The sequence below is a fragment of the Primulina eburnea genome, chromosome 9 (genome assembly GCF_022965805.1).
Source record: "Primulina eburnea isolate SZY01 chromosome 9, ASM2296580v1, whole genome shotgun sequence".
NCBI classification, from domain to species: Eukaryota; Viridiplantae; Streptophyta; class Magnoliopsida; order Lamiales; family Gesneriaceae; genus Primulina; species Primulina eburnea.
Window position 1 is genome coordinate 4745362 of NC_133109.1, and position 27106 is coordinate 4772467.

At 32.2% G+C, this 27106-nt stretch overlaps 1 protein-coding gene across 8 annotated transcripts; it reads right to left on the reverse strand.

The window, feature by feature from the left end:
- Window positions 1-7216: 7216 nt before the first annotated feature.
- On the reverse strand, window positions 7217-12399 carry LOC140841168 (putative late blight resistance protein homolog R1A-10). Of its 8 annotated transcripts, none has more exons than XM_073208410.1 (3): window positions 9651-12399; window positions 9452-9512; window positions 7217-7553 (listed from the first exon to the last, which is right to left on the reverse strand). In XM_073208410.1, exons 1-2 carry the CDS (start codon window positions 12362-12364, stop codon window positions 9488-9490), a joined length of 2739 nt encoding a protein of 912 aa, XP_073064511.1. In that variant the 5' UTR covers window positions 12365-12399; the 3' UTR covers window positions 7217-7553; window positions 9452-9487. The 8 variants fall into 8 exon arrangements, with proteins under 8 accessions (XP_073064511.1, XP_073064508.1, XP_073064509.1 ...); XM_073208407.1 differs by having other exon boundaries at window positions 9439-9512; XM_073208408.1 differs by lacking the exon at window positions 7217-7553 and adding an exon at window positions 8473-9096.
- Between the last annotated feature and the right edge of the window lie 14707 nt (window positions 12400-27106).

Below are 27106 nucleotides of genomic sequence, written 5' to 3' on the forward strand. Positions count from 1 at the left end.
TTCGATAATGAAAGATATATTTCAAACTTAATGTCTCGTTGTTCTCGTTGTTTCCATATGTATGTAGTTCATAACGAAGAACAATCTAAATTTAAAACGAACATTACAGTTTTGAAGGATTCAACTCATATATGGTGCTGAAAAGAGAAGTCGTTTCAGAATTCAATTTTGGAATAGATAAATTTAGTAATATAAATAGAATAAAACTGGTTCATAATATAATATACAATATTGCATTATTTATAATTTAAAATTCAAATAAGACATCACAATGGACAAAAATTATACATTGAATGCTTATGACAGAATTATATCATACATTAACTATTTCCAATTATGAAAATCTCGAATTTCTTGCATTGAGTATCAAACATTTCTGATTATTGAGGGGTACTATACATGTTTATTGAGAGTAATTTAATGTCGATTTGAAACTCTTTTGAATCTTCCTTTTTTAATTTTCTCCTGCTCTCTTGTTTGAATTTTTAAGAAGACATATGGTTTTGGAAGAAAATTACAATGTATTAATTCTTTCAAATTAAGGTAATTTCGAAATAATATGTATTTGGGATAAAAAAATTTATGATTATTAAATGATAACTTAATGTCTATTGAAAACCCTTGTTGTAGTGATAACTTTTAACACTCGACCACTTTTATTTTTAGAAAAATTAAATAAACTAATTAAATATTGTATTTCTTTTTTAGTAAGTAATTTGGGTAGGAAATTAATTAAAATAGTAAAATGTATTTTTTGAATAAATTTACCTCATTATTGATACCGAACATTGCAATCACTTATATTTTAAATTTATTTATACAGTTTTTAATTAAACTGATTGATAAAATCAGTACAAAAATTTTAATATAATTTACGTTTTCAATAAAGTTTAATTTTAATTTGAGTAAAAAAATAAAAAAAACATATAATAAATAGAATACATTTGAATTACTATAAAAATTAATTAAATTCAAAATTGAATTAAGTGAACTGATACAATCAATGAAGCATTGGTTGAAGTGATAATTTATTGCAGTACACATATGTCAATATTTTCTTTTTTTAGAAATGACATTTTGGCGGGAAATTACTATTTTTGACAAAAACTCTGCTTATATATATATATATATATATATATATATATATATATATATATATATATATATATATAGATGTTTACGCGAGAATGTCTCACAGGTTTATACAAGCGCAAAGTAATATTTTAGTATAAATAATAATATTTTTCATAATTAGATCAGATGTGAGATATGTATTGTACAATTGACCCATGAGACGTTGTCGTATGTTGGATCAAATATGATATTTGTCTTATAAAATTGATCAGTGAGACAATAAATTGAAATGCTTTTTTTTCAAAACTGAGAGAACAATCACCGTTATTTTTTAGTGTGTTCTGGGTAAACACATGCATGCGAAAAAAGTAAACTATGGTTGCCCACTTTTTGGTTCTCAAGTAATAAGTTTATCTCCGAAACTATTTATTGAGGCTCTCTTGCTAAGGACAACCCGATTACTAGCTTTAATTCATTCAAAGTAAAGGAACAGCCTTTGTTTGCATAGTTTACGAATTCTGCTTAATAGGTCCGGTACTAGATGTAGTCTTTCCGCCAGAGGAAAGCAGCCGAGCTGACTTGATGAGTTTTAGAACATGATTTACACATCTCGATCCGAAAAGAATCAAAAGAAAAAAAGAAGGGAATATGTAACTTACCAACAGGAGGATAGCATGTCGGGAATAAGGGTTAACATACGCTAACTAGTTAAACTACAATAGTCAAGTCTTGTACTAGAAACTCAACTGAAAAAACAGAGAGAAAAAGATTCGAATACTAGACCTCTTGGTAAGTCTATATCTATCTTACCAACTCAGCTACCCCTCGGAGCAACCGAAATATTTTCTTACTCATCGGTGGAGGATAAAAATTGGAACAAACACGTGTCATGGACATGATGGATATGTACGAGGTTGGTGACTTTGTGTCTGAGAATGACTTGGGTGAATCTCGAAAAATCATTCAACAATAATTGTTTTTGTTTTATGATATATTGATTTGTTTGAATAAATCTATTTGACAATTAATTTGAAATTTTCAACTGATTATTTATGTATCATCGTAATAAATTTTAAATTCATATCAAAGTGGAGTCATTTCAAATCATTCATTCAAATACTTCTTCAAATCCAAATGCAACCTGAGTGAACATATATTTTTATTAAATTTATCTTTATTTTATATATAATTTCAGAAACATTTATCAACTTCTAAATTAACAATTTCAAAAACTCCTTCCCATGCTAGCCAATTTCGATCCAATATCACATAAATTTTAAATTATTTTTATTTTTCGCAAAATCCTTCCCATACTAGCCAATTCGAGATAATTTATCATATTCCATACAAATTACAATATTTTATTATCAAACTTTTTCCGTTATTTTTTAAATTAAAAGCCACATACGCAACCTTTTGATGTGCTCCATGTAAACTCACCGGCCAACGTAATAGTCTGCAAACCACGATGATCAAATAAACTGCACTGAGAAGACGAATACAAGAGGATTCAAACACAATATCTCTTGATAAGTTTGTATCTACCCTACCAAGCCAGCCACTCGTTGGAAGCTAACCTTTCTGGTTATTAAATACCATAAACCTTGTGAGTTAAATCATAAATAGAAGGGAAAAAATGGACTTAGCTTCAGAAGTGCATAATAATCATTTTCTTGAAAATGAAGGGAAAACAAATATTTCCCCGATCATTCACATTCAAGTAAGAAATATCAGGTCTTCGATCATATCTTGCAATAATTGTTGGAGCAATCGCCGATGCACCCTTCAAGTTGATTTGAATCTGCCGAAACAATCACAGTTCGATCAGTAATGTAGTATAAACATCGAAATCACAAAGTGAAGATAAAGCAAATTTACCTTTCATTTTGGAGCATTTGGTAAGGAAACAACCAATATTACAGTACGATGAAACTGGTGAAACATTCTGATCCTTGCCAGACGATTGACGACGACTGTGACATCGATTATAACAGCTAACGAAACATTCGATGACGATCGGTATGTTGAAACAAAGTCTAGAACAAGTTTTATAGCAAGCATCCTGCTCAGGAGTTTTATTCGAAATCATGTTCGTCGTCGCAGACGTAAATATAATATTTGTCATGATAAACAACACGAACATCTCAAGGATGAGGTGACTGTATTTCCCTTTCATTTTGTATGTTTTTTTTCTGTAAAATTTTGAGAATAATATTCGAGTTTGGATTGATTTTTCTGAGTGGATTACATATCCTTAACAATGCCAGGTTATTTATAGATTCTTGAATATGTGATATTTGAGTAAGTCTCTTGTGAGACGGTCACACGAATCGGGTCAACTCTACCGATATTTATAATAAAAAGTAATATCTTTAGCATAAAAAATAATACATTTTTTATGGATAACTCAAGTAAGAGATCTGTCTCACAAAATACAACCCGTGAGACTGTCAAACACAAGTTTTTTGTCGTGATATTTAATGAATTCAATATTTGATTCTAAATTTATTTTGCATTTGAGTAACATTACAATTCTGGTCAATAAAATCAGTTATTACCGAAAATTCTTTGGATACGTACGATTATTTCGAGGAATTCAAATTATATAAGCAGATTCTTTAGAGATGATATTGATTTATTCACAATTATAACTAGATTGTTTGGAGATGATACTGATCTCAGTCAATTATGATTGATTATTGAGAAAATTGATGAAATTCATTGAAAAATTTTCCATATTCAACAACATTATATATATTAATTACTGTAAAGATTTTTTATTATTCAGGATCTTTATTTATGGGATAAAAATCAAATTTATATGGAAAGTTTATTAAGGAAATAATTTAAATTTATATAGAAAAAAATTATTTAGATTCAAAAAAATTAAATTAGAATTTTATTTATTTCAAATTTAATTTCTACGTTTTTTAACAAGAGTGTTTATACAAAAAATAAAAAAAATAAAAAAAAAATTGACTGTACACGCATACAATACGTAGAGGCTATTGGGTTAAGCGTGAGTAGACTGATATGGGTGACTTCCTAGAAATTCTCTTACGTTAAGCTGATGACGTTGTGTCATTTGATCTAGTTATCTAGGTGAGCCGTAAAAGAGTGATATCAGAGTTTAATGGGTAATACTTTCTTTGCTGGTGACAGGACCGTCGATAGAGAAAGAGTAAGACTGAAATATAAGAGATATGAGTAAACACCAGCAGATAGACACACACTTACTCGGACTCATGATTCTAATCATTAGTGTCCAAGTAGGTACAATTTACGCTGCCAAGAGTATAAAGAAATAAACTTGCGCTTTGCTTATCAACTATAGTTTTTGACCTAACAGTAAATGTTTGATCCTGATAATTGATAGAGGTCATGAGTTCAAATCTCCTAAGAAACATATTATATACTTCTTGTGAGAGAAATGACGGGTTAAGCATGTATAAATGATAGTAATACTGAGATAGATGACCTCTTAAGAAGTTCTCGTACATCAAACTAAGTGAGTTATAAAAGAATGACGTCAGATTTTGACGAGTAATATTGTCTCTGCTGGAGAGAAGGTCGATGGTAGGAAAATTATAAGACGTATATTTAAGAGATATGACATCAACAGACAGACACACATCTTCACTGACTTATAAACCTAACAGCTCGACCCTTTAGTACCCAAGTGCATGTATTTCATGTTGTCACGAATATAAGGAAATAAAGATGCACATTGACTAAATGGAGGGTATGTCTGAAAATGGACAAATCACACTATTTTATTAAATTCTAAATTTGATAGAGACGACATATACTCTTATCAAGAAAATTAATCATTGTTAAAAAGTCAAGAAAACTAATCATAGTTTTGTTATTATATCTATCAATCGTGTCAATCTCTGTGTCCACTAATAAAGGAATATTCATATACTGGACTATATAATTTTAATATGTTTCATCGAATCCAATAAGTGAGTGACACTTTATTAGTGAGCATAGATTTAAATACGACTAGAGTTGGCACGATTTTGAAAGGTTCAAAATCATGGTTTAAATACAAATATATGAGTTTATATAATGAAAAATGAATAGTGGAGCCGGAGGGTCGGTCAGGACTCTCCATTCAGCCCTCTCATCGTGACATAAATATTGAAACAAATTTAGCTCAAAATTATCTCATAATCTATTTTAAAAAAATATTTTTAACTATTTTGTACGAGTTTGCTCTAAAAATAAAATTTGGGCCCAATAGGACTGATTAGATCATTCGATTTAATAGTTTCGTAAAAAGCCTAAAATCAATATGATATGTACCAACCAGAAATTTTTTAATACAGCAACGTTTTCATTCAACCACTTGATCAGAATTCTATGACGACTCCACTCTCTTTTCCACAACAATTAATGATATGATATTTTTTTTTCTATTTTTTCATGTTGGAGTAAGTCTCTTGTGAGATGATCTAACGAATTTTTATCTGTGAAACGAGTCAACCCTACCGATATTCACAATAAAAATTAATACTTTTAGCATAAAAATAATGATTTTTCATGGATTACGCAAATTAGAGATCAGTCTCATAAAATACGACTCGTGAGACCATTTCACACAAGTTTTTGTCTTCATGTTGTATGTATTTACTAAGATATCATGATATTACTCATCAATCAAAATTTGAAAAATTTAAATTTACTATTTTCAAATATGTTACATAGAAGGAAAAGTTTGAAGAAAAAAATTAAATTAAAATAAAAAATAATATTTGTACAACGGAATTTTTCTCGTTGAAAATAATAGTAAATAGAAATAAGATTTTTTTGGCTAAAATAAAAAAAAAAAAAGGAACGAAATAAATAATAATTTTTTTAAAAGAAAAAGGAATACATAGAGGTGCATAAATAATTAATTTATTTAAATACGTTGCTTCATTTTCTTGAAAATTTGGAGAAAATTCATTGCGCAGGAAATTCACATTCAAGAAACAAGTCCTTCATATTTTGCAAGAAATGTTGGAGCAGTCGCCGATGCAGCCTTCAAGTTGATTTGAATCTGCCAAAACAATCAAAAAATAGTCTCAAAATTAAATATGAATAATAAAAAAGCAATCGAGTTTGTAAAAGCAAAATACAAAAATTTACCAGCTTTCACTTTGGAGCATTTGGTAAGCAAACAACCAATATTACAATAAGATGAAAAGGGTGAAAAACTTTGATTCTTGCAAGAAGGACGACAGCGGTGACATTTCACTTGACAACTCACAAAACATTGGATAACAATCGGTATGTTATAACACTCTTTAGCACAAGCTTTATAACATTCATCTTCAGACATCTTTATCGAAATCTCGTTTGTCGCTGACGCGAAGACGATGTTCGTCATGATAAACAACACTGTTAAATCGAGGACGAGTTGTGTGTGTTCCCCTTTCATGTTTTTGACAAATTTTGAGGAAAAAATTATTTGAGTTTGGATCGATTTTTTCAAAGTGGATTACATGTTTTTTAGAATACAAGGTTATATATAGATTTATGAATATTTGATAATTAATGAAATCGATATTTGATTATATATTTATTTTGAATTTGAATGATTAGGATTTCTTGATTGTGATTATATATGGATTGCAAAATTAGTTATTAGTCAATCTTTTTGAATATGATATTACTTTTTTTTCCCAAACTCGCCCAGATTGTTTTGGGGATGATATTCATTTGAAATAAGATTCATTATTATGAAAATGGATAAAATATCCATTACAATTTTATATATTCAGACAACCTTACATATTTTTTAAAAAAAATGTAAGGTTGAAAACCCCATTTATATATATATATATATATATATATATATATATATATATATATATATATATATATATATATATATATATATATATATATATATATATATATATATATAAAAGTTATGTTTAATAATAACATTCACAAAATTATTTGGATAATTTATATACTTTAGTTGAGTTATTCAAAAAAAAAAAAAATGTAGGATCGAGCTCTTGTCTTTATAGCAAAAACTATAACACGCGGTACCAGTGCATGTCTAGGATCAAAACCTCAAAGTATGTTGCTGAGAAGTGATTCATGTTAAAAATATATACATGTATATTAATAGGAAATATGCAAAATAATATAATCTCTATGGTATATGTGTTCTTACCAAACTGTAATAAATTCAAAGTTCTCAGTTGCCAAACTCTCCATCCCATTCTGTGTGTTTTGTATGCTCTTAGCTGATACAATGGCAGAATTGCTGCAATGCATCACAGTAGGTATCTCTCCAATATCCAAAGGGATCTCCTCTAGGTGTGGGAAATGAGTTCTGTTTGCTGTCCAGTGTACCAGATTAGAGCTAGATTCAATCAAGGGATATTTCAGATGAAGGAATTTCCCCCTCAACCGGGTTCCACGCCAGTCCATCACGCACAATTTGAGTGCTTCAAGATTATCTTTCTAACTGAAGCAACCTTCACTTAAAATCAATTTTCTTAGTGAAGAAGGAAGGCAAAGTCGCGTAGCGATATATTTTGATGGTTCGGCATATTTTTCCATGTAAAGGAGCAAGTTAGTGCTCTAGACATCCTAGATTTTTGAGATAGCTGTGAGACCTTCCTTCAGAACAATCACTGTAAGAAACTTTAAATTTCTTGACGTTGGGGATTTTCTTTGACAGGTATCATCTTCACCAAAGATTAGCATTAATGGATGGCCAAAACCGCATAAAAATCACATACTAAAGAACGAACTTGTGGTGCTAATGGCAAAGCATGAAGGGCTTGACGATTGTGATAATGCTTATTCGACGTGCTTTGATTAACACCAATTCGACGCTGGATATGTTTGTCTTTCAGGGTAATAAAATCATGTGACATCGTGACACTTCTCTCCGCGAACTATCCTTACACTCATAGGTCCCAAAGAGATCATGAACTTTGCAATCTTTTATTTTCCCACTAGACAGCCCGAACTCATGAACTAAGATGAGATTCCTATCAATGAGATCATTTAAGTATCCTCGCGCAACCATCTCTATGCTTTTACCTTTGCCATAATCTCACGAGACATAAATCCCAGTGAACTACCACAATCTTTAATTTTCTTAGCCAATCTCGAAAATTAGGTCATGTTAGCTTATCTTAAATCGAGTGTAATAGATAGTGAATTGTGCGACGACATCGTAAATATACTGAAATCGAACGCAAGACACTAGCAAATAAATTATTGGAATAAAATAAATTAATTTTGACACAAATTAAAACAATTGTAGCATAATTTATTTGCAATTTGGTATATAATATGAACAGATCAGTCGGCACACAACAGTATGATACATCGTATTATTGTCAGAATGATGTCTACATGGACAAGAAGACAACTCAACAGACATTATTCATTAAATGCATTCAATGTGACCGTTGGAATCGAATATCATAAATAGCTGAGGAGTTCAGTTGTGAAAAAAAGTTAACAATAACGACAAGAGACAATACTCATTTCATCAATATTAGTTTTTGCCACACATCTAAAAGTTCCCAAAAGAATTTCTCGAGCACTATACTCTCTTGAGACACAGTAACCCAAACACGAATGTCAAATTTTTACACAATAAATGGATTATTATAAACATTTTTAACGTGTAGTCTTACCAATGCTCCCATCCCTGTAATTGGCAGTATTTGTAGTCTAGGTTGTCGTCTGGTCAACCTATCCATGATTTCGATTAGTACGTCGTCAAGTCCCGCAATGGTTCTGTGTTTGTAATGGGAATTGGGATGGCATGTCAATAAAGAGGTCCCCATTAAATATCTAGGCTTCTGATCTTGAATTCCTGATGTTTCTTGAATTCTGATCTCTTGTTTCTGCAAACTTTGACGGAAGATACTATTAGAATCACGCATGAATTTGATCCACGAGTTGGGTTTCAATGCTATCTTCTGCTTCGAGGATGCGAGATTCCAAAGGGTCTTGTGTCTCCTCGCAATCTCGGGGATAATATTTTTCAAGAAATTCCTGAAAGAAACAAACGTTTTCAGAAAGAGACTGCATTTGTTTCTTCTCAAGAGTGCTGGGAGGTATCTGATGGTTTTGGAGCTGCTCCATAATATGTTGAGAGAAAGAACAGCTGCATAAGCTGCCATATCTACAGTTGAGAGAGGCTTTGTTTCAATTAAGTCTCAAACTCATCCCAAACTTAAGACCTCGGTATCAAAGTTAATATATTAGTCTGCCTTGATAATGTATAATCAAATTGAATAATTTGTTGGATCCATATTTTGTGAACAAAATAATAATGGGAACCATTTAAAAATAATTTCCTGATTTGCAAACTCAAATTAACTCCGAGAAAACTACCCTTTAAGGATACCCTGATAACGAGATGCTAGTCTCCATCTTCAAATAATTAGCCAACCCATCTACCACCAAACCTGAGTCACAAATGCACAAAACTACTTAAAGAGCAACTTTAACATTGGAAATATCACAGAGCTCACCCAAAAATACAAAATTTTCTATAAAAATGCATGAAAAGGATTGGAAAACGATAATCCAAACTAGATTCATACCGATCTTGGACTTCAAAATTGTCGCTTGCCAAGCTCTCAACTTCAGCAAGATCAAGTTCATTTTGTGCCGATAAACGAACTCGAACTCGAAGACTTTCATTACCAAGGTTCTCCTGTTCATCTAGTATGTTTTTAGCAGAAATGACAGCAGAATTACTGCAATATATCAACTCCATCAATCGCAGCGTTGGTATTTCTCCGATATCCAAAGGGATATCATTCAAGTTATATAATCCTTCAAGAACAAGGTGCTCGAGACGTGGAAAATGAGTTTTGTCTGCTGTCCAATATACCAAATCTTTGCAATACTGAATCAGAAGGAATTTAAGGCTAAGGAATTCCCCCTCCACTGGAATCCACTGGGGTCCACAGAAGGACTCCCATTCCAATTTCAGTACTTCAAGATGGGGCAACGAACCAATCTTTGTCATATCCTCCCAATTAAGGCGAGCAAAACTTAAAGTCAGCTTTTTGAGTGAAAAAGGGAAAGTGAGGTCCTGTTGTTGCAGTACAAGTTGACAATTCGCGGATGGAAAGACACAAACTAGTGATTCGAGTTTATTTAGACAACGAAGATTGTTGAGACAACAGTTAGAAGACAACCCTTCATGCAAATTATCATAAACAATGTGCATTTTATTGATATTAGGAATCCGCGTAATGGCATCCTTGGTAAACTTGAAGTTTACTGTCACTGATAGCCGTTGTAGATTTTTCAAAACAAATGGATCTACCTTGTGCATTGGGGGGTTTGAAGGACTTGGTAGAAAATGTCTGTCAACATGAAGATTTCTAAGTTGCGACATCTCCCAAATTTCAAGCGGTAAAATAAAAGGTTCTATCCATGTACCTTTAACGATTACAGTTTGTAGATTCCAAAGCTGACAGATTGAAGGAGGAAGGTTTGAAGAAAGATACACGAAATTTTTCCAATCAACTCTAAAAGAAAGATACCGAGAGTTAACTAAATGAGGCATACTATATGGGGAATATCCTTCATTGAAATAACCTTTGTCTGTAGAATCGAATACCCTCAACAATCTCAATTTAAAGAATGGTAAAGCCACTTTAAAATCACACAACAAAGACCGGATGCTTGAAGTTGACTCTGAATCTTCAAGAAATTCATTAAGGCTACCTCGCTCCTCCCTTGTGCTCTTATGAACACTGACTCGACTTCTGCCATGAATGCAATTGTCAAAATTCAGCATCCCCTTGACACCAATGAATTTCTCTTTATGGCATTCTCTTAAACACAGGCCCCTCAAAAGATCATGGATGTGGCAAAATTTTACTTTCCCACTACATCCACGTTCATTAACCAAGATGAGGTTCCTGCCAATAAGATCAGTCAAGTACGATCGTGCAACCAATTCCAAGCTCTTGCCTTCGACTGGTTTAAGAAACCCCTCGGCAACCCATAATTTGATTAGCATTGAGACACAAATATTTTCGTCTTCAGGGAAAACTCCCATATAGAGAAAACATGGTTTTAAATGAACAGGTAAGTAATTGTAACTTAAAGACAAAATGTTCAAGCAATGCTCATGGTCCTCTAAATGTAAGATCGAATGCAAGTTTTCAGCAACATACTCCCATTGTTCTCGTGTCTCTTTTGAGTTTGCAAGAATCCCACCAACCAAAACGATTGACAGAGGCAATCCTCTGCAATTTATGGCAATCTTCTTTCCAATCTCCTCCAATTCGGTAGGACAAGATGTTTGTGTGAACACGTTTCTACAAAGTAGATCCCAGCTTTTCTCCTTGTCCAGAAAATTCATCTGAAAAGCACTCGACCCTAAATGAATAGCCATATCTGATAACCTAGTAGTTATCACTATGCGACTTCTATTGCTGTTGTCTGGAAAGAACCTTTTCACATCGTCCCACGGTTCAGTGCTCCACATATCATCCATCATAACCAAATATCTTCTTCCCCATAAACTTTTGTATAATAGAGATCCCAATTCTTCTTCACTAGCTTCACTCATTTTATCGGAAGATATTAATAACTTTTTATCGACATCAGTTTTTCCCACACATTTAAGAGCTTCTAAAAGAATATCTCGAACTCTATAATCTTGAGAAATGGTAACCCAAATACAAATGTGAAAGTGTTGCACAATGTACAAGTTATCGTAAACATGTTTAGCAAGCGTTGTCTTACCAATACCCCCCATCCCCACGATTTGAAGAATCTGTAGCGTGGGTTGTTGCGTTGTAAGACGATCCATGATTTCAATCAATGCGTCATCAAAACCCACCATGGCCAAGCTCCTGGTAGATGCAGGCTTTGATAAACTAGTACTGGATATTGCATTTTTAGACTTCGGGTCTTGTATACCTATCTTCTCCTGAATCTTGATAACATGTTGCTTGATTAAATCCATGTCTTTTATAAAGTTTCCCAACTCTTTACAATGGGGAATCCCATCATCTCCATGTCTCCTGGTTCGTGCGAGGATTATGTCTGCTATATACGACTCCACGGCGTCTTCGGCTGCACAAGCCGCTTCAGCAATTCGCTTTTCCAGATCTTCTTGCACTGCATCGCGGCCTCTGTGAGGATGGTTTTCAAGAAATTGTTGCAAGAAACTTACCAACTCACGAAGAGCCTGGGATTGTTTCTTGTCAAACGTGATCGGAGGGTGAGGATGATTCGTGATCGTCTCCATAAGGTTCTGAAGAGAAACAAGAGCTGCGTAAGCTGCCATTTTTTTTTTTGGAAAATCTTGTCTCGTAGAATGCTTTTTCAGTAGACTCGAGTCTCAGACAGTTGACTGAATATCACTATTTTTAATATTTTTAAATTTTATTTTTCCATTTAAGATTTTAGTGCCTATCTCAATTATTTTTGTTGAAATTTAAAATAATTGTATTTTTTTATTATTTTTGCTCCTCCTTTCTTTGCATAAAAAAACCAACCCTCTTTATTCTTTAAAAAAAAAAACTCTCTAATTCTTTGTTAAATTGCTAGATGAAATCTGGGTGGATCTTAGTTTAATACTTAGATTAGAGCTACTGTCTCGGAAGAGTTGGTTTGTATGGGGCAACAACATCAGGAAGGCCGAAAATAAGAAGAAGTCTTACAGCTGTTGTCTCGAAAAGGTTGGTTTTTATAAGGCAAAAACATCAGAAAGGTCAGAAATAAGAAGAAGTCTTGCAACGTCCTTTCTGGACAACTTTTATTTTAGGGATAAAAGTAAGAAAATGTTGGAAGAGACACCCCTTGAGCCTGGTGTGAACTTCTTCTAACCTACTTATTTTCATCCAACACTTAACTCGATAACACTTTGGTTGCCGCAAAGAGATTTCTATCTCCGAATCTAAGCTACCTCATCACAATCAACAAGTCTATTTATCCCACTGAGATTATTTAGATTTCTCAAATTAGGTCAATTATATACGGTATCTTTTTTATTTAATGTGATTTTTTGTATATGTTTGTGTGTTGCTATTGATGTTTTATTTTTAATTGATTTGATTTTTCATCTTCAACATTGTATAATCTTATAATTTATTTATTTCATTCTTGACTGATTTTTACTCAATTCGAGTCATAATTATTATTGCATGCGTTAGTATTTCGGACTCACAAATCATAATTAATATTGGGAAACATGCCAAAATTTATTTGTTTAAAAAGTTGTACATAAAGCTGAAAAAAAAAAGAGTTTACCACGTAAAAATAAAAAACAAATTTGAAGATTCAAAAAATCCAATTATTCATCACACTCCAATATATATATATATATATATATATATATATATATATATATATATATATATATATATATATATATATATATATATATATATATATATATATATATATATATATATACTAGGAATGATTACGTGCATCGATTAATAATAAAAAATAAAGATTTAGATAATTTTTAAAATCGTTTGAATAACATCTTGTTTATAAGTATTTATTAATGTAATATATCAAAACACAATAATTAAAAATGAATGATGATGATAAATCAAATATATTCATTTTATAATATTTTTCAATTCGTGTGATTATAACATAATGATAATTCAATCGAATTAACAAAGATATTTTTCATTCAAATATTATTTACAATGGAAAACATTAAAAATAAAATTAATAGAATAATGAATATTACTAAAACCAAAATCACAATATTTTTAAAAGAAGTGCATATAGCGATTGTCAAATAAAATTCTCTTAGTTAACTAAATTAGCATAATGATGTTAAAATAAAACCCCTAAATTTGTTATTAAGTTAAATATCAATTTTTTTTGCTAACATTTAAATTCTTTGCGAATTTTGTTTAGTTTTCTCTTTTTTTAAAATATATATTATATATAGTTAATTTATATCATAATAGATCATTTGAAAATTAATATTGATGATTAATATTTTCATGTTATATAAAATTTTAAAATAATATCAATCAAATAAATATGTGTAGTAAAACAAATATACGTAACATTCAGTTTAAAAATATCATATATAAATAATTTAATTTCTAACAAATCATAATAAATTAGCACTATAATTCATATTTATTATAAGGAATGTCTTAAATAAAAAAAAAATTATAAGGGTTATTTCATAAATTTAATACAAAAGTATAAAGTAATTTTCATTCTTTTTAATTTTTCATTAATTTCTTTTTATATGAATAAAGTTGAAATAACTCAAAATAATCAAATTATATTGCAAATAAAATATTTTAAAATTTTGTAAAAGAGCATATAGAATCTGCGTTCTCTCAATATCTATTTTAATTGGGAAAAAACCATAAGAAAAATGACATTTTCTCGCACAATTTTTATAACACTTGTAGAAAAGTATAAGCTTGAGATATATATTGAGACATTATTAATATCAAAATGTATTAAATTAAAAATATAAAAAGTATTATACTAATGTATTTGTAATATTTTTCGTCAATTCAACTAAAATAATGAAATAAAATTATTTTCATTTTCCATCTCAACTCTTAAATCAGAAAATTAAAAATTCACCAAAATAAATAAATGAAATATTAATTAAGTAATGATGTGTAAAAGTGTAACAAACAAAATTCACAAATCATATTAATGTGTTTGTAATCGTTCATTCAACTAACATAATAAAATAATGTTATTTTTATTTTCAATATCGATCTTTAGATAGAAAATTGAAAAGTCACATAAATAAATAAATAAAACATTAATGAAGTAATGGTGAGTGAAAGGATAGATAAGTAAAACATTAATGTAGTAATGGTGAGTGAGTTTGAATTGTGAATTTACATAGTTATCATATATATCTATTCTATATCTATATAAATATACGGATTGAATTGTGAATTTCCTCTATTATCCTTATTAAAATTGTACTCTAATGATATTTTTTCTTCCTTTTATGTAAATTAGTTAATTATTATTAATCCATTGACTAATTATTATTTATTAATAATTCACTCACTTTCATGACATGACTACAAATAATATCAAAGTATTTATTCAACAACTAATGATTCGAATCAATATGTAATAATATTATTTATAAAATTAATTGATTTTGTGAAAATAACTTAAAAATAATAGTAATAGTGTTATACATTCTTTTATTAAAATAAATAATACAAAAAATTATGCTAACAGAGGTTTCTAACTTATTTTTATAATTTATGTATTAATTATATTTTTCATAATCTTAGTTTTTTTACAAATAATACAAAAAAAATTTATATTTAACAAAACAGAAAATAAGAAATTATAAATTTATATGTCGATGTTTAATCTATATAGATATAGATATGCTAATACTAATCTAAATATATGAATGTTAATTGTGAATTTACATAAATATCCGTACTTCCATTTAATAATAATAATTTACATAAATATCCTTACTTTTATTTAATAATAATCATTAATACACGTTTTCTTTTTCATATATTCTTTTAATAATAATCATTTCATTAATACATTTTTATTTTTAAATTTAAAATTAAATAATATAATATTTACATTGACATCAAATTCACAGAAAATCACTATCATAAATACATGTTTATTTTTTTGTTTGTTTATCATCTATTCATTTTATAATAATCATTAATATATTTTTATTTTTAAATTTAAAATTAATTACTACATATTTTCTTTTTCATATATTCTTTTAATAATAATCATTAATAATTTTTATTTTTAAATTTAAAATTAATTATTTAAAATTTACATTGACATCTTCACATAAAATCACTATCATAATTATATATTTTTTTTTGTTTTTTTCATCTATTCATTTAATAATAATCATTAATATGTTTTTATTTTTAAATTTAATTATTTACTTTAATATTTACATTGACATCAAATTCACAGAAAATCACTATCATAATGTTATAAATTTAAATAAATTGTTAACGTTACGAACATTAATGTAATAATGGGAAAACAAATAGAGATGAGTGTGATTGAATAAAATTAAATTATTAATAAATATTAAGGTCATATAAAACATTTTTTTCCCATTTAGAAGGCAGATATATATAGATTACTTATGTATCAACAAAATACGTGATTGAGAGAAAATGTTTGTATGTAAGTGATTTCATTGCAAACATTTAAGTTATTTAATCAATTTTCAATATATGATGCTAAATACATATTACTAAATAATATAATATCTATTAATTAATCTATTAAATATATGACTTTCATTTGTGAGCTTACTATTATATTATTTTTTTTGTTTTATAATTTGTCATGTTAATGTTGTTATTTAAGTTATTTTTTTATCTTAGTTTATTAAGATCATTAATAGTGTATTTAACTCAATCAAACTAATTATTATTTTAATTTACTTTTAAATTTAATTTAATTACTTAAATTTATATATTGCTGTCAAATAATAATAGGAAGACAAAGGGAGATGAGTCGGACTGAATAAAAATTTATTAATAAATATAATGCCATACAAAATTTCTTTCTCCCATTTAGAATAAAAATATTTTCAAACTCTTTATGTGTCAATATAGATATGTGATTGAGAGAAATGTTTGTATGTAAGTGATTTCAAACACTGTTTTTAAGTTATTTACTCATTTTTTTATAAATGCTGCTAAATAAATATTACTAAATAATATGCTCCATTTGATCATTTTGTGTTCTTGCAATGAGGAGTTTTTTTTACCATAGCGTTAACATGTTTGATTGTTATATGTCATTTGTATTGATCATGTAATTGTTTTTGGATTGTTTATGTGATTTGTTTGTTTGCACGAAGAAAAGAGAAACAAAATCAAATATCCAACAAAAATGGTTATTTTTCAATTTTTTATTGTTGAGATATTTTGTTAATTTTTAAACATATAATGCATGTTTTCTGTTTGCTTAGATTACTTAGTTTGAAGTGACTTATAAAATATTAAAAAAATTGAAATATTTCTTCGTTTTTACGTTATGTCTCAGAATATCAAGTGATAATATTTTTATTTATTAGGACAATTGTATTTCCAAACTTCTGTCCATAAATCAATATTTAATTTTTTTACGACATTATTATATTCTCTAATCAATTTTTTTTACTTAGATTGATAGAAGACATTTTAATTTGAGTTTTTATGTTCTTGCTTATATTATTTTTGTAATATTATTTATTATGAAAATAATAGGTGAACTACAAAATTTGGTAGGTCTAAGAGTCCTCTGATGAACGACAAATATGGATAAATTATTAAAATATATAATATCCAGTGGATTTTTGGCATGCGATTTTGTTCTAATTCAATGATTATGCATGATTCTAAGTTTTAATTATATCACAAGTTAACACATGCTTTGTTGTTGTTAGATATATTTTGTCAATAGTATGATATTTTTCTATGGTTTAAGAAAAATTGTGTGACTTTGTATTATATTTTTACGGCTGTTTTTCTAAATGGTTTTCTTATGATTTCAAGGCATCATTTTCATTTGTGTTTTTTTAAAGAAGTGGAATGAATATCTATAAAACGATGACATTAATAAGGCGTCTTCTCTTTATTTGAAAAAAATATTGGAAAATTTATACAAATTATGAATAATATGAGTTAATATTTAATTTGAGAGTGATTTATGCCTTTTATTGCTCGTATATACTTCAATTTCTTTGTTATTGTACTAAATAAATTATTTTTAAACTTTGAGTTATCATTTTTTTCTTATCGAGGTTGTTTGTGTTATGATTTTTTTATTCGTTTTGGTTAGTATTGTTGGCGGTAATTAATTTTTCTGATATTATATGATGTGTCTTGTTGTTTATAAAAATAAGTATGAGAGTATACCAATCAAAGCCACGTATTTTGGGTCTTCTGTTCTACGAAGAGAATAATAAATGGTTTCTGTGAATTATATAATTTTTGGGTTTTTCATACATATAGTCTACGAAATGCGTCAAATTTTGAACAAAAAAGTTAAGACAAACATAGTGAATGAAAAAAAAAAATAGACATGTTAAATAAAAAAAATAATGTTGTGTATTACTATGTTGGGTGCAATAATTGTCCCTGCTTGGTAGAGCGGTCGAACCGTGGTGCTTGAGCTACTGTGCGGTTTAAAAGATTTAAGTTGCACTATTACTACTAGTTATAGCTTTTGGTAAAGCGGCAAGCGCTCGGCCCTACAATTGGTATCAGAGCCAAGGTCACGGGTTCGATTCTCATTGATTGCGAATAGTGCAATTATTGAGAGGGAGATTGTTGGGTGCAATAATTGTTCCTGCTTGGTAGAGCGGCCGAACCGTGGTGCTTGAGCTGCTGTGCAGTTTAAAAGATTTGAGTTGCACCATTACTACTAACTATAGATTTTGGTAAAGCGGCAAGCGCTTGGTCCTACATACTATGTCCTAATTTCTGTATGATATAATTCAAGGACATTTTTTTATAGATATTTGAAATTAGGTTCAACTAAGTAACATGAAACTGTTAGGATCGAGAAAGAGTTAAGAGGGGGGGGGGGGGGGGGGGGGGGGCTGAATGAACTCTTTCGCAATTTCTTCTTTAAAATGTATTTTGAACCGTTTTTAGGCGGTTCGAAAAATTCCTTTCTCAAACGGTCGAAAGAGGTGAACCACTAAGGTGTGCGGAAGACGGTTCACTTTCTTTTGACAGATATTCCTTAAAGATTTGACAGTCTAGACAACAAGGATATGAATAACAGATAGCATTTTGCACAAGACAAGAGACACAGTATTTTTATGGATGTTCGGAGATTGAATACTCCTACGTCACCCCTTCTTCTTTTGGTAGGAAGGATTCCACTAAAAGACTTTGACTTTACAATTCGTTTGTAACAGCCCAATCCAAACAGGACTTATTCCATTGCCTGTATTGGAACTCCTAGTGATCACTTTACACTTCTGGATTTAAGAACTCTCAGTTCACCAGATTTCCAAACTTTTAATCAAATAACCGTAGGTTATTGATAGAACAGTAGTTTGGTTTGGTAGCACGAAAAGATCCTTAAAGATCAAATATGTGACTGTGGAGCTGCGTGCAAAAGAGCGACAATGAAAATGTAAACTGTGAAGGCGCTCAAAGATCTCTGTGAAGGCAAGCTGAAAGACTTCTTTCAATCAGTGTTAGAGTTGTGTGGCTTGCTTGTCGATAGCTTGCATTCTTCCTAGATGATATATCCGAACGATGTAACGGTCAAAAAGTACAGTTATCGTAAACCTGAGCTTCTGAATCAGATGAGTCACTTTCTCATTTATGAGCAATAAATGCTCGCATTTAAACTTCCTTTTGCTTATCATAATTTTGAAGCTCTTTACTTGAGGTTTACTCCTTTGGGCGACTGTGCATACATCAATAGGTTATGAAGACTGTCTCTGAACGTCCTTTCTGGGAAAGAGATATAAATGCACATCCTCCTTGGAATTGATGTGAGATCGTTGACTTCGAGAATTTGAATGCATTCAACCGGTCAGAGAATGTCGTTTAGCAATAAGTAAGTCTCTTAAATGAAGCGGCTGAAATCTAAAGAATAAGCGGTTGAAAATTAGCGGTTGAGAATTTCCAGCCGCGGTTGATTTCTAATTTGTCATACACCAAAATTCCTGAAATATCATTCTTTAACAATTTCCCCCTTTTTGGTGATGATAAAACTGAGCCGAAATTCTGTTAGCCAAATCAGAGATAATATTGCTATTTCTTAGATTCTGATCCTTTGGCTTCCTTTTTCTTTAGAGCGGCCAGTTCCTTTTGAATAAGCGTTTGTTGCTCTCTTTCCCCCTTTTTGAAATCACCATGTACTAGAAAGTCCATAATTTCTGTAAGTTGAGCTCCTTGAGCATCCATCCTTTGTTCAATACGAGTGATTTGAGATGAAAGACCAAGGCACATATTGACAGTAGACGACTGAAGGGTGGAGGCCTTTGAAGTGATGGCAGCAAAATCCTTAGATATACTGCTTTTGATAGTTTGTAGATCCTCTTTAAGATCAAACTGTTTGCGGTTTAGAGCGAGGATAGACTGATCCATATTGAGAAGTCGGTTAAGCAGATTCTGATGAAAGTTTGCTTCGACAACTTCTTCTTCTTCAGGTGCAAAAATGTCTTTGTCTTCAGGTGCTTTGGGATCATCAAGAAGTTTTCCCTTGAAAGCAATTAATTTGGACGAAGTTGCTTTGACAGAAGATGGCGAGGGGTCAATAGCAATGGGGTCATCTGCGATACTCTCAATAAATTTATCAATGTCGTCATTTGATACAAATGATGCTGACCTAATGAGCTTGGATTCTTCTGGTTTGTCAATTTGGTCATCAGCAGAAGAAGGTTTTGAGGAGATGGTTATCTCGTCTTTTTGAATGTCTGTCGAAGAAGCTGAGGGCTGCTTTTGAAATTCCGTGGGAGAAACAACCGGGAGAGGATCTAGTGAAGATACAATAGAGTCCTGATATGGTTGAGCAGCATCAAAGTCAGAGAGAAATCGTTCTGCTTCATCGACTGAAAGAACTGAAGCTTTGACTGACTCAACGACGGGCTGAAAGGCAATGATGCCAGCATCGGAATGTGGTGACGAAACAACTGGGACAATTGAAATATCTGGACCGCATTGTTGTACGGGAAAGGAAGAGTCTTCGTTCAGAACTGTGTCAGATGGTGTAGGAACCGTGTCTTCATGAATTGATTGATTTGGTTCAACGATAACCTTAGGTCCTGCAGATTTATCATGTGGAGCAGATAAAACATCTTGACAAGTAGGAGAGGCTACCTGTTGATCTGACGGTTGAGTGTTCGGAATAAGTTTTAGCTCCAGCTGAGCTGTGGTCGAAATTCCTGGTGTAGTGAGTTTGGAACTAGTGCAAGGTTGTGACGAGGAAGCCTTCTGAGAAGCAGTTGTTGGAACTGATGCTGTGCTAAAGTCATCATGAATGTCCATCAAAGAATCAAATTTATTATGTTCGGCACTGTCTGGAAGATTGAGCGAATTTCGCATGAAAGCGACTGATGTAGCAAGAGACAGAGCATCCATTTCAAGTTGAGAGATGACTGCAGAGTCATCTTGAGCTGTAGGACTGGATGGATCAAAATTTTTCCTCTTTAACTGGATGATAAGTCGAAGAGTGCTCTCTTTCATTTGAATTTCTATGAAATCATGTCTTTGAAGAGCGGTTGGAATGTCTCTTGTTTCTGCCCATTCCAAAATGGACCGTTCAAGCTTTGCAGCAGTCTTTATCTTCCCCGTTTCGATGAGTGACTCAAAAGAGACAGCAGTGCGATATTTTACCCATTTATCAAACTTCTTGATTTTGGACTCAACAGCTTCACAAACACGCTGACTTGTGAGAACGATCGCCGTATGAACTGCATGGTTTTGCGGAGGATTGGTACTCATAACCTGTTTGCCTTTGTCTGATGACAGAATGATCGGAATTCCTGAATAAGATGATTGGATATCTTTTTCTGTAATCTGAATACCTTTTAACTTTGAAATCGAAGCGGATGGGATAGGTGCAGGAATGAGTGGTGCAGAGATATGCTTGATCAGCTTAATCTTCGTTACTTTGGCATGAGCGGTTCGTTTCTTTTTGAACACCTGTGAAACCGGAATGTCATCCTTAGTTTCTTCATCAGAACTGGATTTCAGAACCAGCTTTCTTTTAGTTTCCTTGGGAGTGGAGGCAATTGCTTTCTTTTGTTTCACAAATTCAACCCCAGTTTCCGTTTTGATTTGGACGAATTCTTCATCTGTCGGTTTGTTTTTCGAGATAAATTTGTCGACCGATACCCATGAAAATAGCTTGGTTTTACCAACTTCAATCATCTCAACTGGTTGAGCACCGGCAGAAATTAACATGTGGCAAATTTGAACCGCATATCCTTGAGATTGGTTGTCTTTCTTTACCATGGCCACCAGAATGTTGAAGAGGATGTCAGACCAGTTGACTCCTAATTGAGAGGAGATGGTTGCCATAACAAGAAATTTTTCCAGAGTAATCTTATCATAAGCACCAGCTTTAGCAAGAATTCCTTTAGCCACAATATCAGCTAACAGTCGATATTCAATCTTTAGATCTCTCTTTTGGCAAGTCGGATGAGAGATAAGAGAGGCAGTGAGTGAGAAAGTTTGACGCCAGATATCAATATTTCCATCTGGTAGTGTGGAGAAGTCAGTGACACCCGTCGTAGGTAATTTAAACAATTCAGCAAACACCTTCTGGGTGAAAGTAAAATGTTTGTCCTGAACAGAGCAGAGAATTTCTCCATTCTTCATGTGATCAGTTTCGAAGAATTCTTTCAGCAATATTTCAGAGTATGAGTGCCGACATCCCAGAAAAGTTCGAAGCCCCGATTCTTCAAGTGTACGAAACATGGTCTTCATTGATTTGTTGGGCATAGAGAAAATAGATGAAAAGTTGATAGCCACTGTATTCTGTGAGATGGAAGCAGCCATTTTGATAATTCTTGAGAGGATTCTGTAACTTTGTTCATGTATTGTAAGCTGCGATGAAGTGGCAAGAAGAGCAACGAAATTGAGTAAGTGTATGTATGTCCGGTTCAAGGGTGTACTAACAAGTCCACGTGGAGGACTGTGAGTAGAAAATTTTCTGTTAAAAATATTTGAAAAATTTTGGACGGCGGCAAAATGAGTGTTTTTCAAATTTCAAGGGGATAACCGTCACTTCAGATAGGGGCATTCGAAAAAGGTCTAGAGTGTGGTTTACGAAAATGACGTGGATTAATTATGTCCACATAATATGAACCGGATCATTAATGTTATTAGGTGGAACCGGTTACAGATAATGACAATCATTCTTAACCATGTTCCCCCTAAACACGTGCATGAATGGGAGTAAAACCGACGGTTGCGTATGGTAGAACTCTTCACATTTCCCATCAGAGTCATGATGACATAAGCCCTTAACGCTTGATCTTCTTCTATAAGTATCAGCAAAGATGTGAGTATTATACTTTAAGTAAAAAAATGAATAGAGATAGCAGTCCAGATTTGGCGGAGGAGTTTGAAAGGGATGTCTTGGCTTCAAGAAAGAAGACTATTATGGACATAGTGCATGAAAAGTCTCTGGCCATTTGGGAAAAAGTTCAAGTACTACAGTCCATCCTTGAGAGCGGAGAGGTTCTCTCTTCCAGAAATAAGGCGGCATTGAGAAGATATCGGCGACGGCTTCGCGTTGCTGATAATGCTGGAGTCTTTTCTGAGGACAACGTTTATCTTCTCATGCTGCTTAAGGAGAGGAAAGCTCTGAAGAAGGTAGCCATCTCAGAGGAGTTCTCACGTATTGCCGTAGGAGGGTTGACTGGATGGTTAGCCCTTTGGAGGTTGTACGTAAATAAAGAGATTAGGAGTGTTCGACTCCGCCTCTGTTGATGTACTGAACTTTCCTTTCTAATGAAATACTATTTCATTTTACTTCCAGATGCTTGTCTTGTTCTTTTTATTTTCTGCAACCTTAACCTGAACATTCACAATAAATAAACACGTCATGATAAATCAGTCAAACCAAGCATATTGCGAAAATGGGAGAACTTAGCCTCGGGTAATGGTTTTGTAAAAATATCAGTCGTCTGTTGATCAGTATGAACATACTCAAGCCGTATATCCTTCTTCATTACATGCTCTCGAATGAAATGGTGTCGAATATCGATATGTTTTGTTCGAGAATGCATGACAGGATTGTATATTATAGCTATTGCACTGGTGTTGTCGCAAAATATAGGAGATTCAGCCGCTTGAATTCCATAATCCTTTAACTGTTGCTGAATCCATAACATTTGAGCGCAACAACTCCCAGCTGCTAAATATTCTGCTTCAGCGGTTGATGTGGCGATAGATGTTTGCTTCTTGCTTGCCCAAGAAATAAGTCTTTCCCCTAAAAATTGGCATGAACCGCTTGTGCTTTTTCGATCAATTTTGCATCCTGAATAATCTGCATCTGAGTAACCTACAAGGTTAAAGCTTGAATCTTTGGGATACCAAAGACCCACATTTGCGGTTCCTTTCAAATATTTGAGTATACGTTTAGAGGCAATAAAGTGAGATTGCATAGGATTGGCTTGAAACCGTGCACATAGGCATACAGCAAACATAATGTCCGGTCGACTTGCGGTTAGATATAGTAGAGACCCAATTAGTCCTCTATACATTTTTGTATCCACCGAAATTCCCCCTTCGTCTTTATCCAATTTAATTGATGAACTCATTGGAGTGCTGGCCGGAGAACAATTTTCCATCCCGAATTTCTTTAACATATCTCGAGTATATTTGGCTTGATTAATGAAGATACCATTTTCAGACTGCTTGACTTGCAGTCCTAAAAAATAGTTTAATTCGCCCATCATACTCATTTCAAATTGTTCCTGCATCATCTTTGAAAATCTTTCACACAGCTTAGTATTAGTTGATCCGAAAATAATATCATCTACATATATTTGAACAAACAGTAAATGATCATTTTTGGAGAATGTAAATAAGGTTTTATCGATTGTACCAATAGAAAATCCATGATCGAGCAGGAATTTGGTTAGTGTATCATACCATGCTCTTGGAGCTTGTTTCAGTCCATATAAAGCTTTATCTAATTTGTAAACATAATCAGGAAATATGTGATTAACAAAACCGGGTGGTTGTTCTACATAAACTTCCTCATTTAACATACCATTCAGAAAGGCAGATTTAACATCCATTTGATATACTTTGAAGTTTTCAAAAGCTGCAAACGCTAGAAATATTCTAATGGCTTCTAATCTGGCAACAGGGGCAAAAGATTCATCAAAGTCTATTCCTTCCTCCTGTCTATATCCTTGAGCTACAAGACGAGCCTTATTTCTTATGATTAAACCACTTTCATTCATTTTGTTTCGATAAACCCATCTAGTTCCAATTATATTGGCATCATTAGGTCGAGATACTAAGTGCCATACTTTGTTTCTTTCAAACTGATTAAGTTCTTCTTGCATGGCCTCTATCCAGTTTGTATCTAGAAGAGCATCATCAATTTTCTTGGGTTCAATTTGAGAAACGAAAGCAGCCTGCAAACATTCACTTATCATTTGATTTCTAGTTCTAAGAGGAGCAGTAGGGTTACCAATAACCAGTTCGAGTGGGTGATCCTTTTTCCACCGGAGACATGGTCCATATTGATCTTCCTCGGTTGGTTGAATGATGTCATTTTCTTGATCTGTTCCCTCTTCTGCCAGTGGTGTATTCTGTGGTTGATAGTTGTTCTCTGGATCATTCGTTTGTTGACAGTTTTCTTGACCGGTTGAATTCTCTTTAGAAATTGTTTCACCTGTTCTTCGTATGTCTATTTCATCATCATCATTGCTAGCTTCAAGGTTAGCAGCTTCAAAATTATTTGACAGATCATGCTTGTTGTTATTGCTATTGTCATGACATATAGATGATTCATCAAAAACAATATGTATGGATTCTTCGACAGTGAGAGATTTTTGATTATATACTCTATATGCTTTACTTACTGCTGAGTATCCCAGAAAGATGCCGTTTTCAGCCTTTACATCAAATGCAGTGAGATGTATTTTGCCATTAATGTGAATAAAACACTTACAGCCAAAGATGCGAAAATACCCCACTTCTGGCACTTTGCCGGTCCATATTTCATATGGAGTCTTTTCATGATTTTTATTAATCATAGATCGATTCTGAGTAAAACAAGCTGTGTTAATGGCTTCAGCCCAAAATCTTTGCGAGATACCGGATTCAGCCAGCATGGTTCTAGCTGCTTCTTTCAGTGTGCGGTTTCTTCTTTCTGCTACTCCATTTTGTTGAGGCGATCTTGCAGCTGATAGCTCGTGTTTAATCCCATGATCTTCAAGATAGGATGCTAGATATTTGTTTAGAAATTCAGTTCCTCTATCACTTCTGATTCTGTTGATGTTTTCCCTTTTCTCATTGTGAAGTCTCTTGAGCAGCTTGATTAAATGATCAGCAGTTTGATCTTTGGAGCCAAGAAATAGTACCCAGGTAAATCTAGAATAGTCATCAATGACGACCAGAGTGTATTTCTTTCCCCCTAAGCTCATTACCGGGATTGGTCCAAATAGATCCATGTGAAGAAGGTCTAGACATCTAGTTGAAGAGTTTCTTCCTTTACTTTTGAAAGTTGATCGAACCTGTTTTCCAAGCTGACAAGCATTGCATACTTTATCTTTGGCAAAATCAACATTAGGTAATTCAGATACTAGCTTAAGCTTACTAATGGTAGCAATGGATTTGAAATTTAGATGATTTAGCCTTTTATGCCATAGCCAATTTTTATTTCCATTTAAAGCAACGAAACAGGTAGATGCATTTAAATTTTGATCATTCCATTCTACTCTATAGGTATTTTGACTACGATAACCAGTCAACACTGTAAAACCTGTATTAGTTTTAACCATGCATTTTTCTTTATGAAATTCAACCGTGTACCCATTGTCACAAAGTTGACTTATACTGATCAGATTGTAGCATAAGTTTTCTACTAAAAGAACATCTTTGATGATGATTTTGCCATGAGTAATCTTACCCTTACCCATAGCTTTATCTTTGGAGTTGTCACCGAAAGTGATTGTTGGTCCTTTGAGATCTATAATTTCTGACAAAAGATCTTTATTTCCTGTCATATGTCTTGAGCATCCACTGTCTAGGAACCATGATGACTTTTCTATGTTTTTCTTCTTTAGTTCTTGACAATGAAAGATTGGTACCCCTTTTATTTGGGTCCAGGGTTAATTAGACCCTTAGGAACCCACACTTGAAATATCCTTGCGGATTTTTTGTGATGTGTTCCAGGGTAATCATGATCGAAAGCATACTCTGGTGAATGCAGTATATGTTGTTTGGGCCTTTGATTATCATCATACCTCTTTTGAACTGGTCGGCAATTGTAGTAATTGTTAGGTCTGATTCTTGAGTGATATCTGGTTGACCCTTCGTAACGGGTTGGATTTGGCCTGGGTTTGCGCCAATATTGTTTG

What these genes read in the sequence shown, in the direction of transcription:
- LOC140841168 (XM_073208410.1), bottom strand. Translation starts at nt 12,364, where the DNA reads ATGGCAGCTTACGCAGCTCTTGTTTCTCTTCAGAACCTTATGGAGACG. An exon ending in AATTTTGAAGTCCAAGATCG is followed by an intron (nt 9,513 to 9,650) that starts GTATGAATCTAG and finishes TTTGTGACTCAG; the next exon opens with GTTTGGTGGTAGATGGGTTG.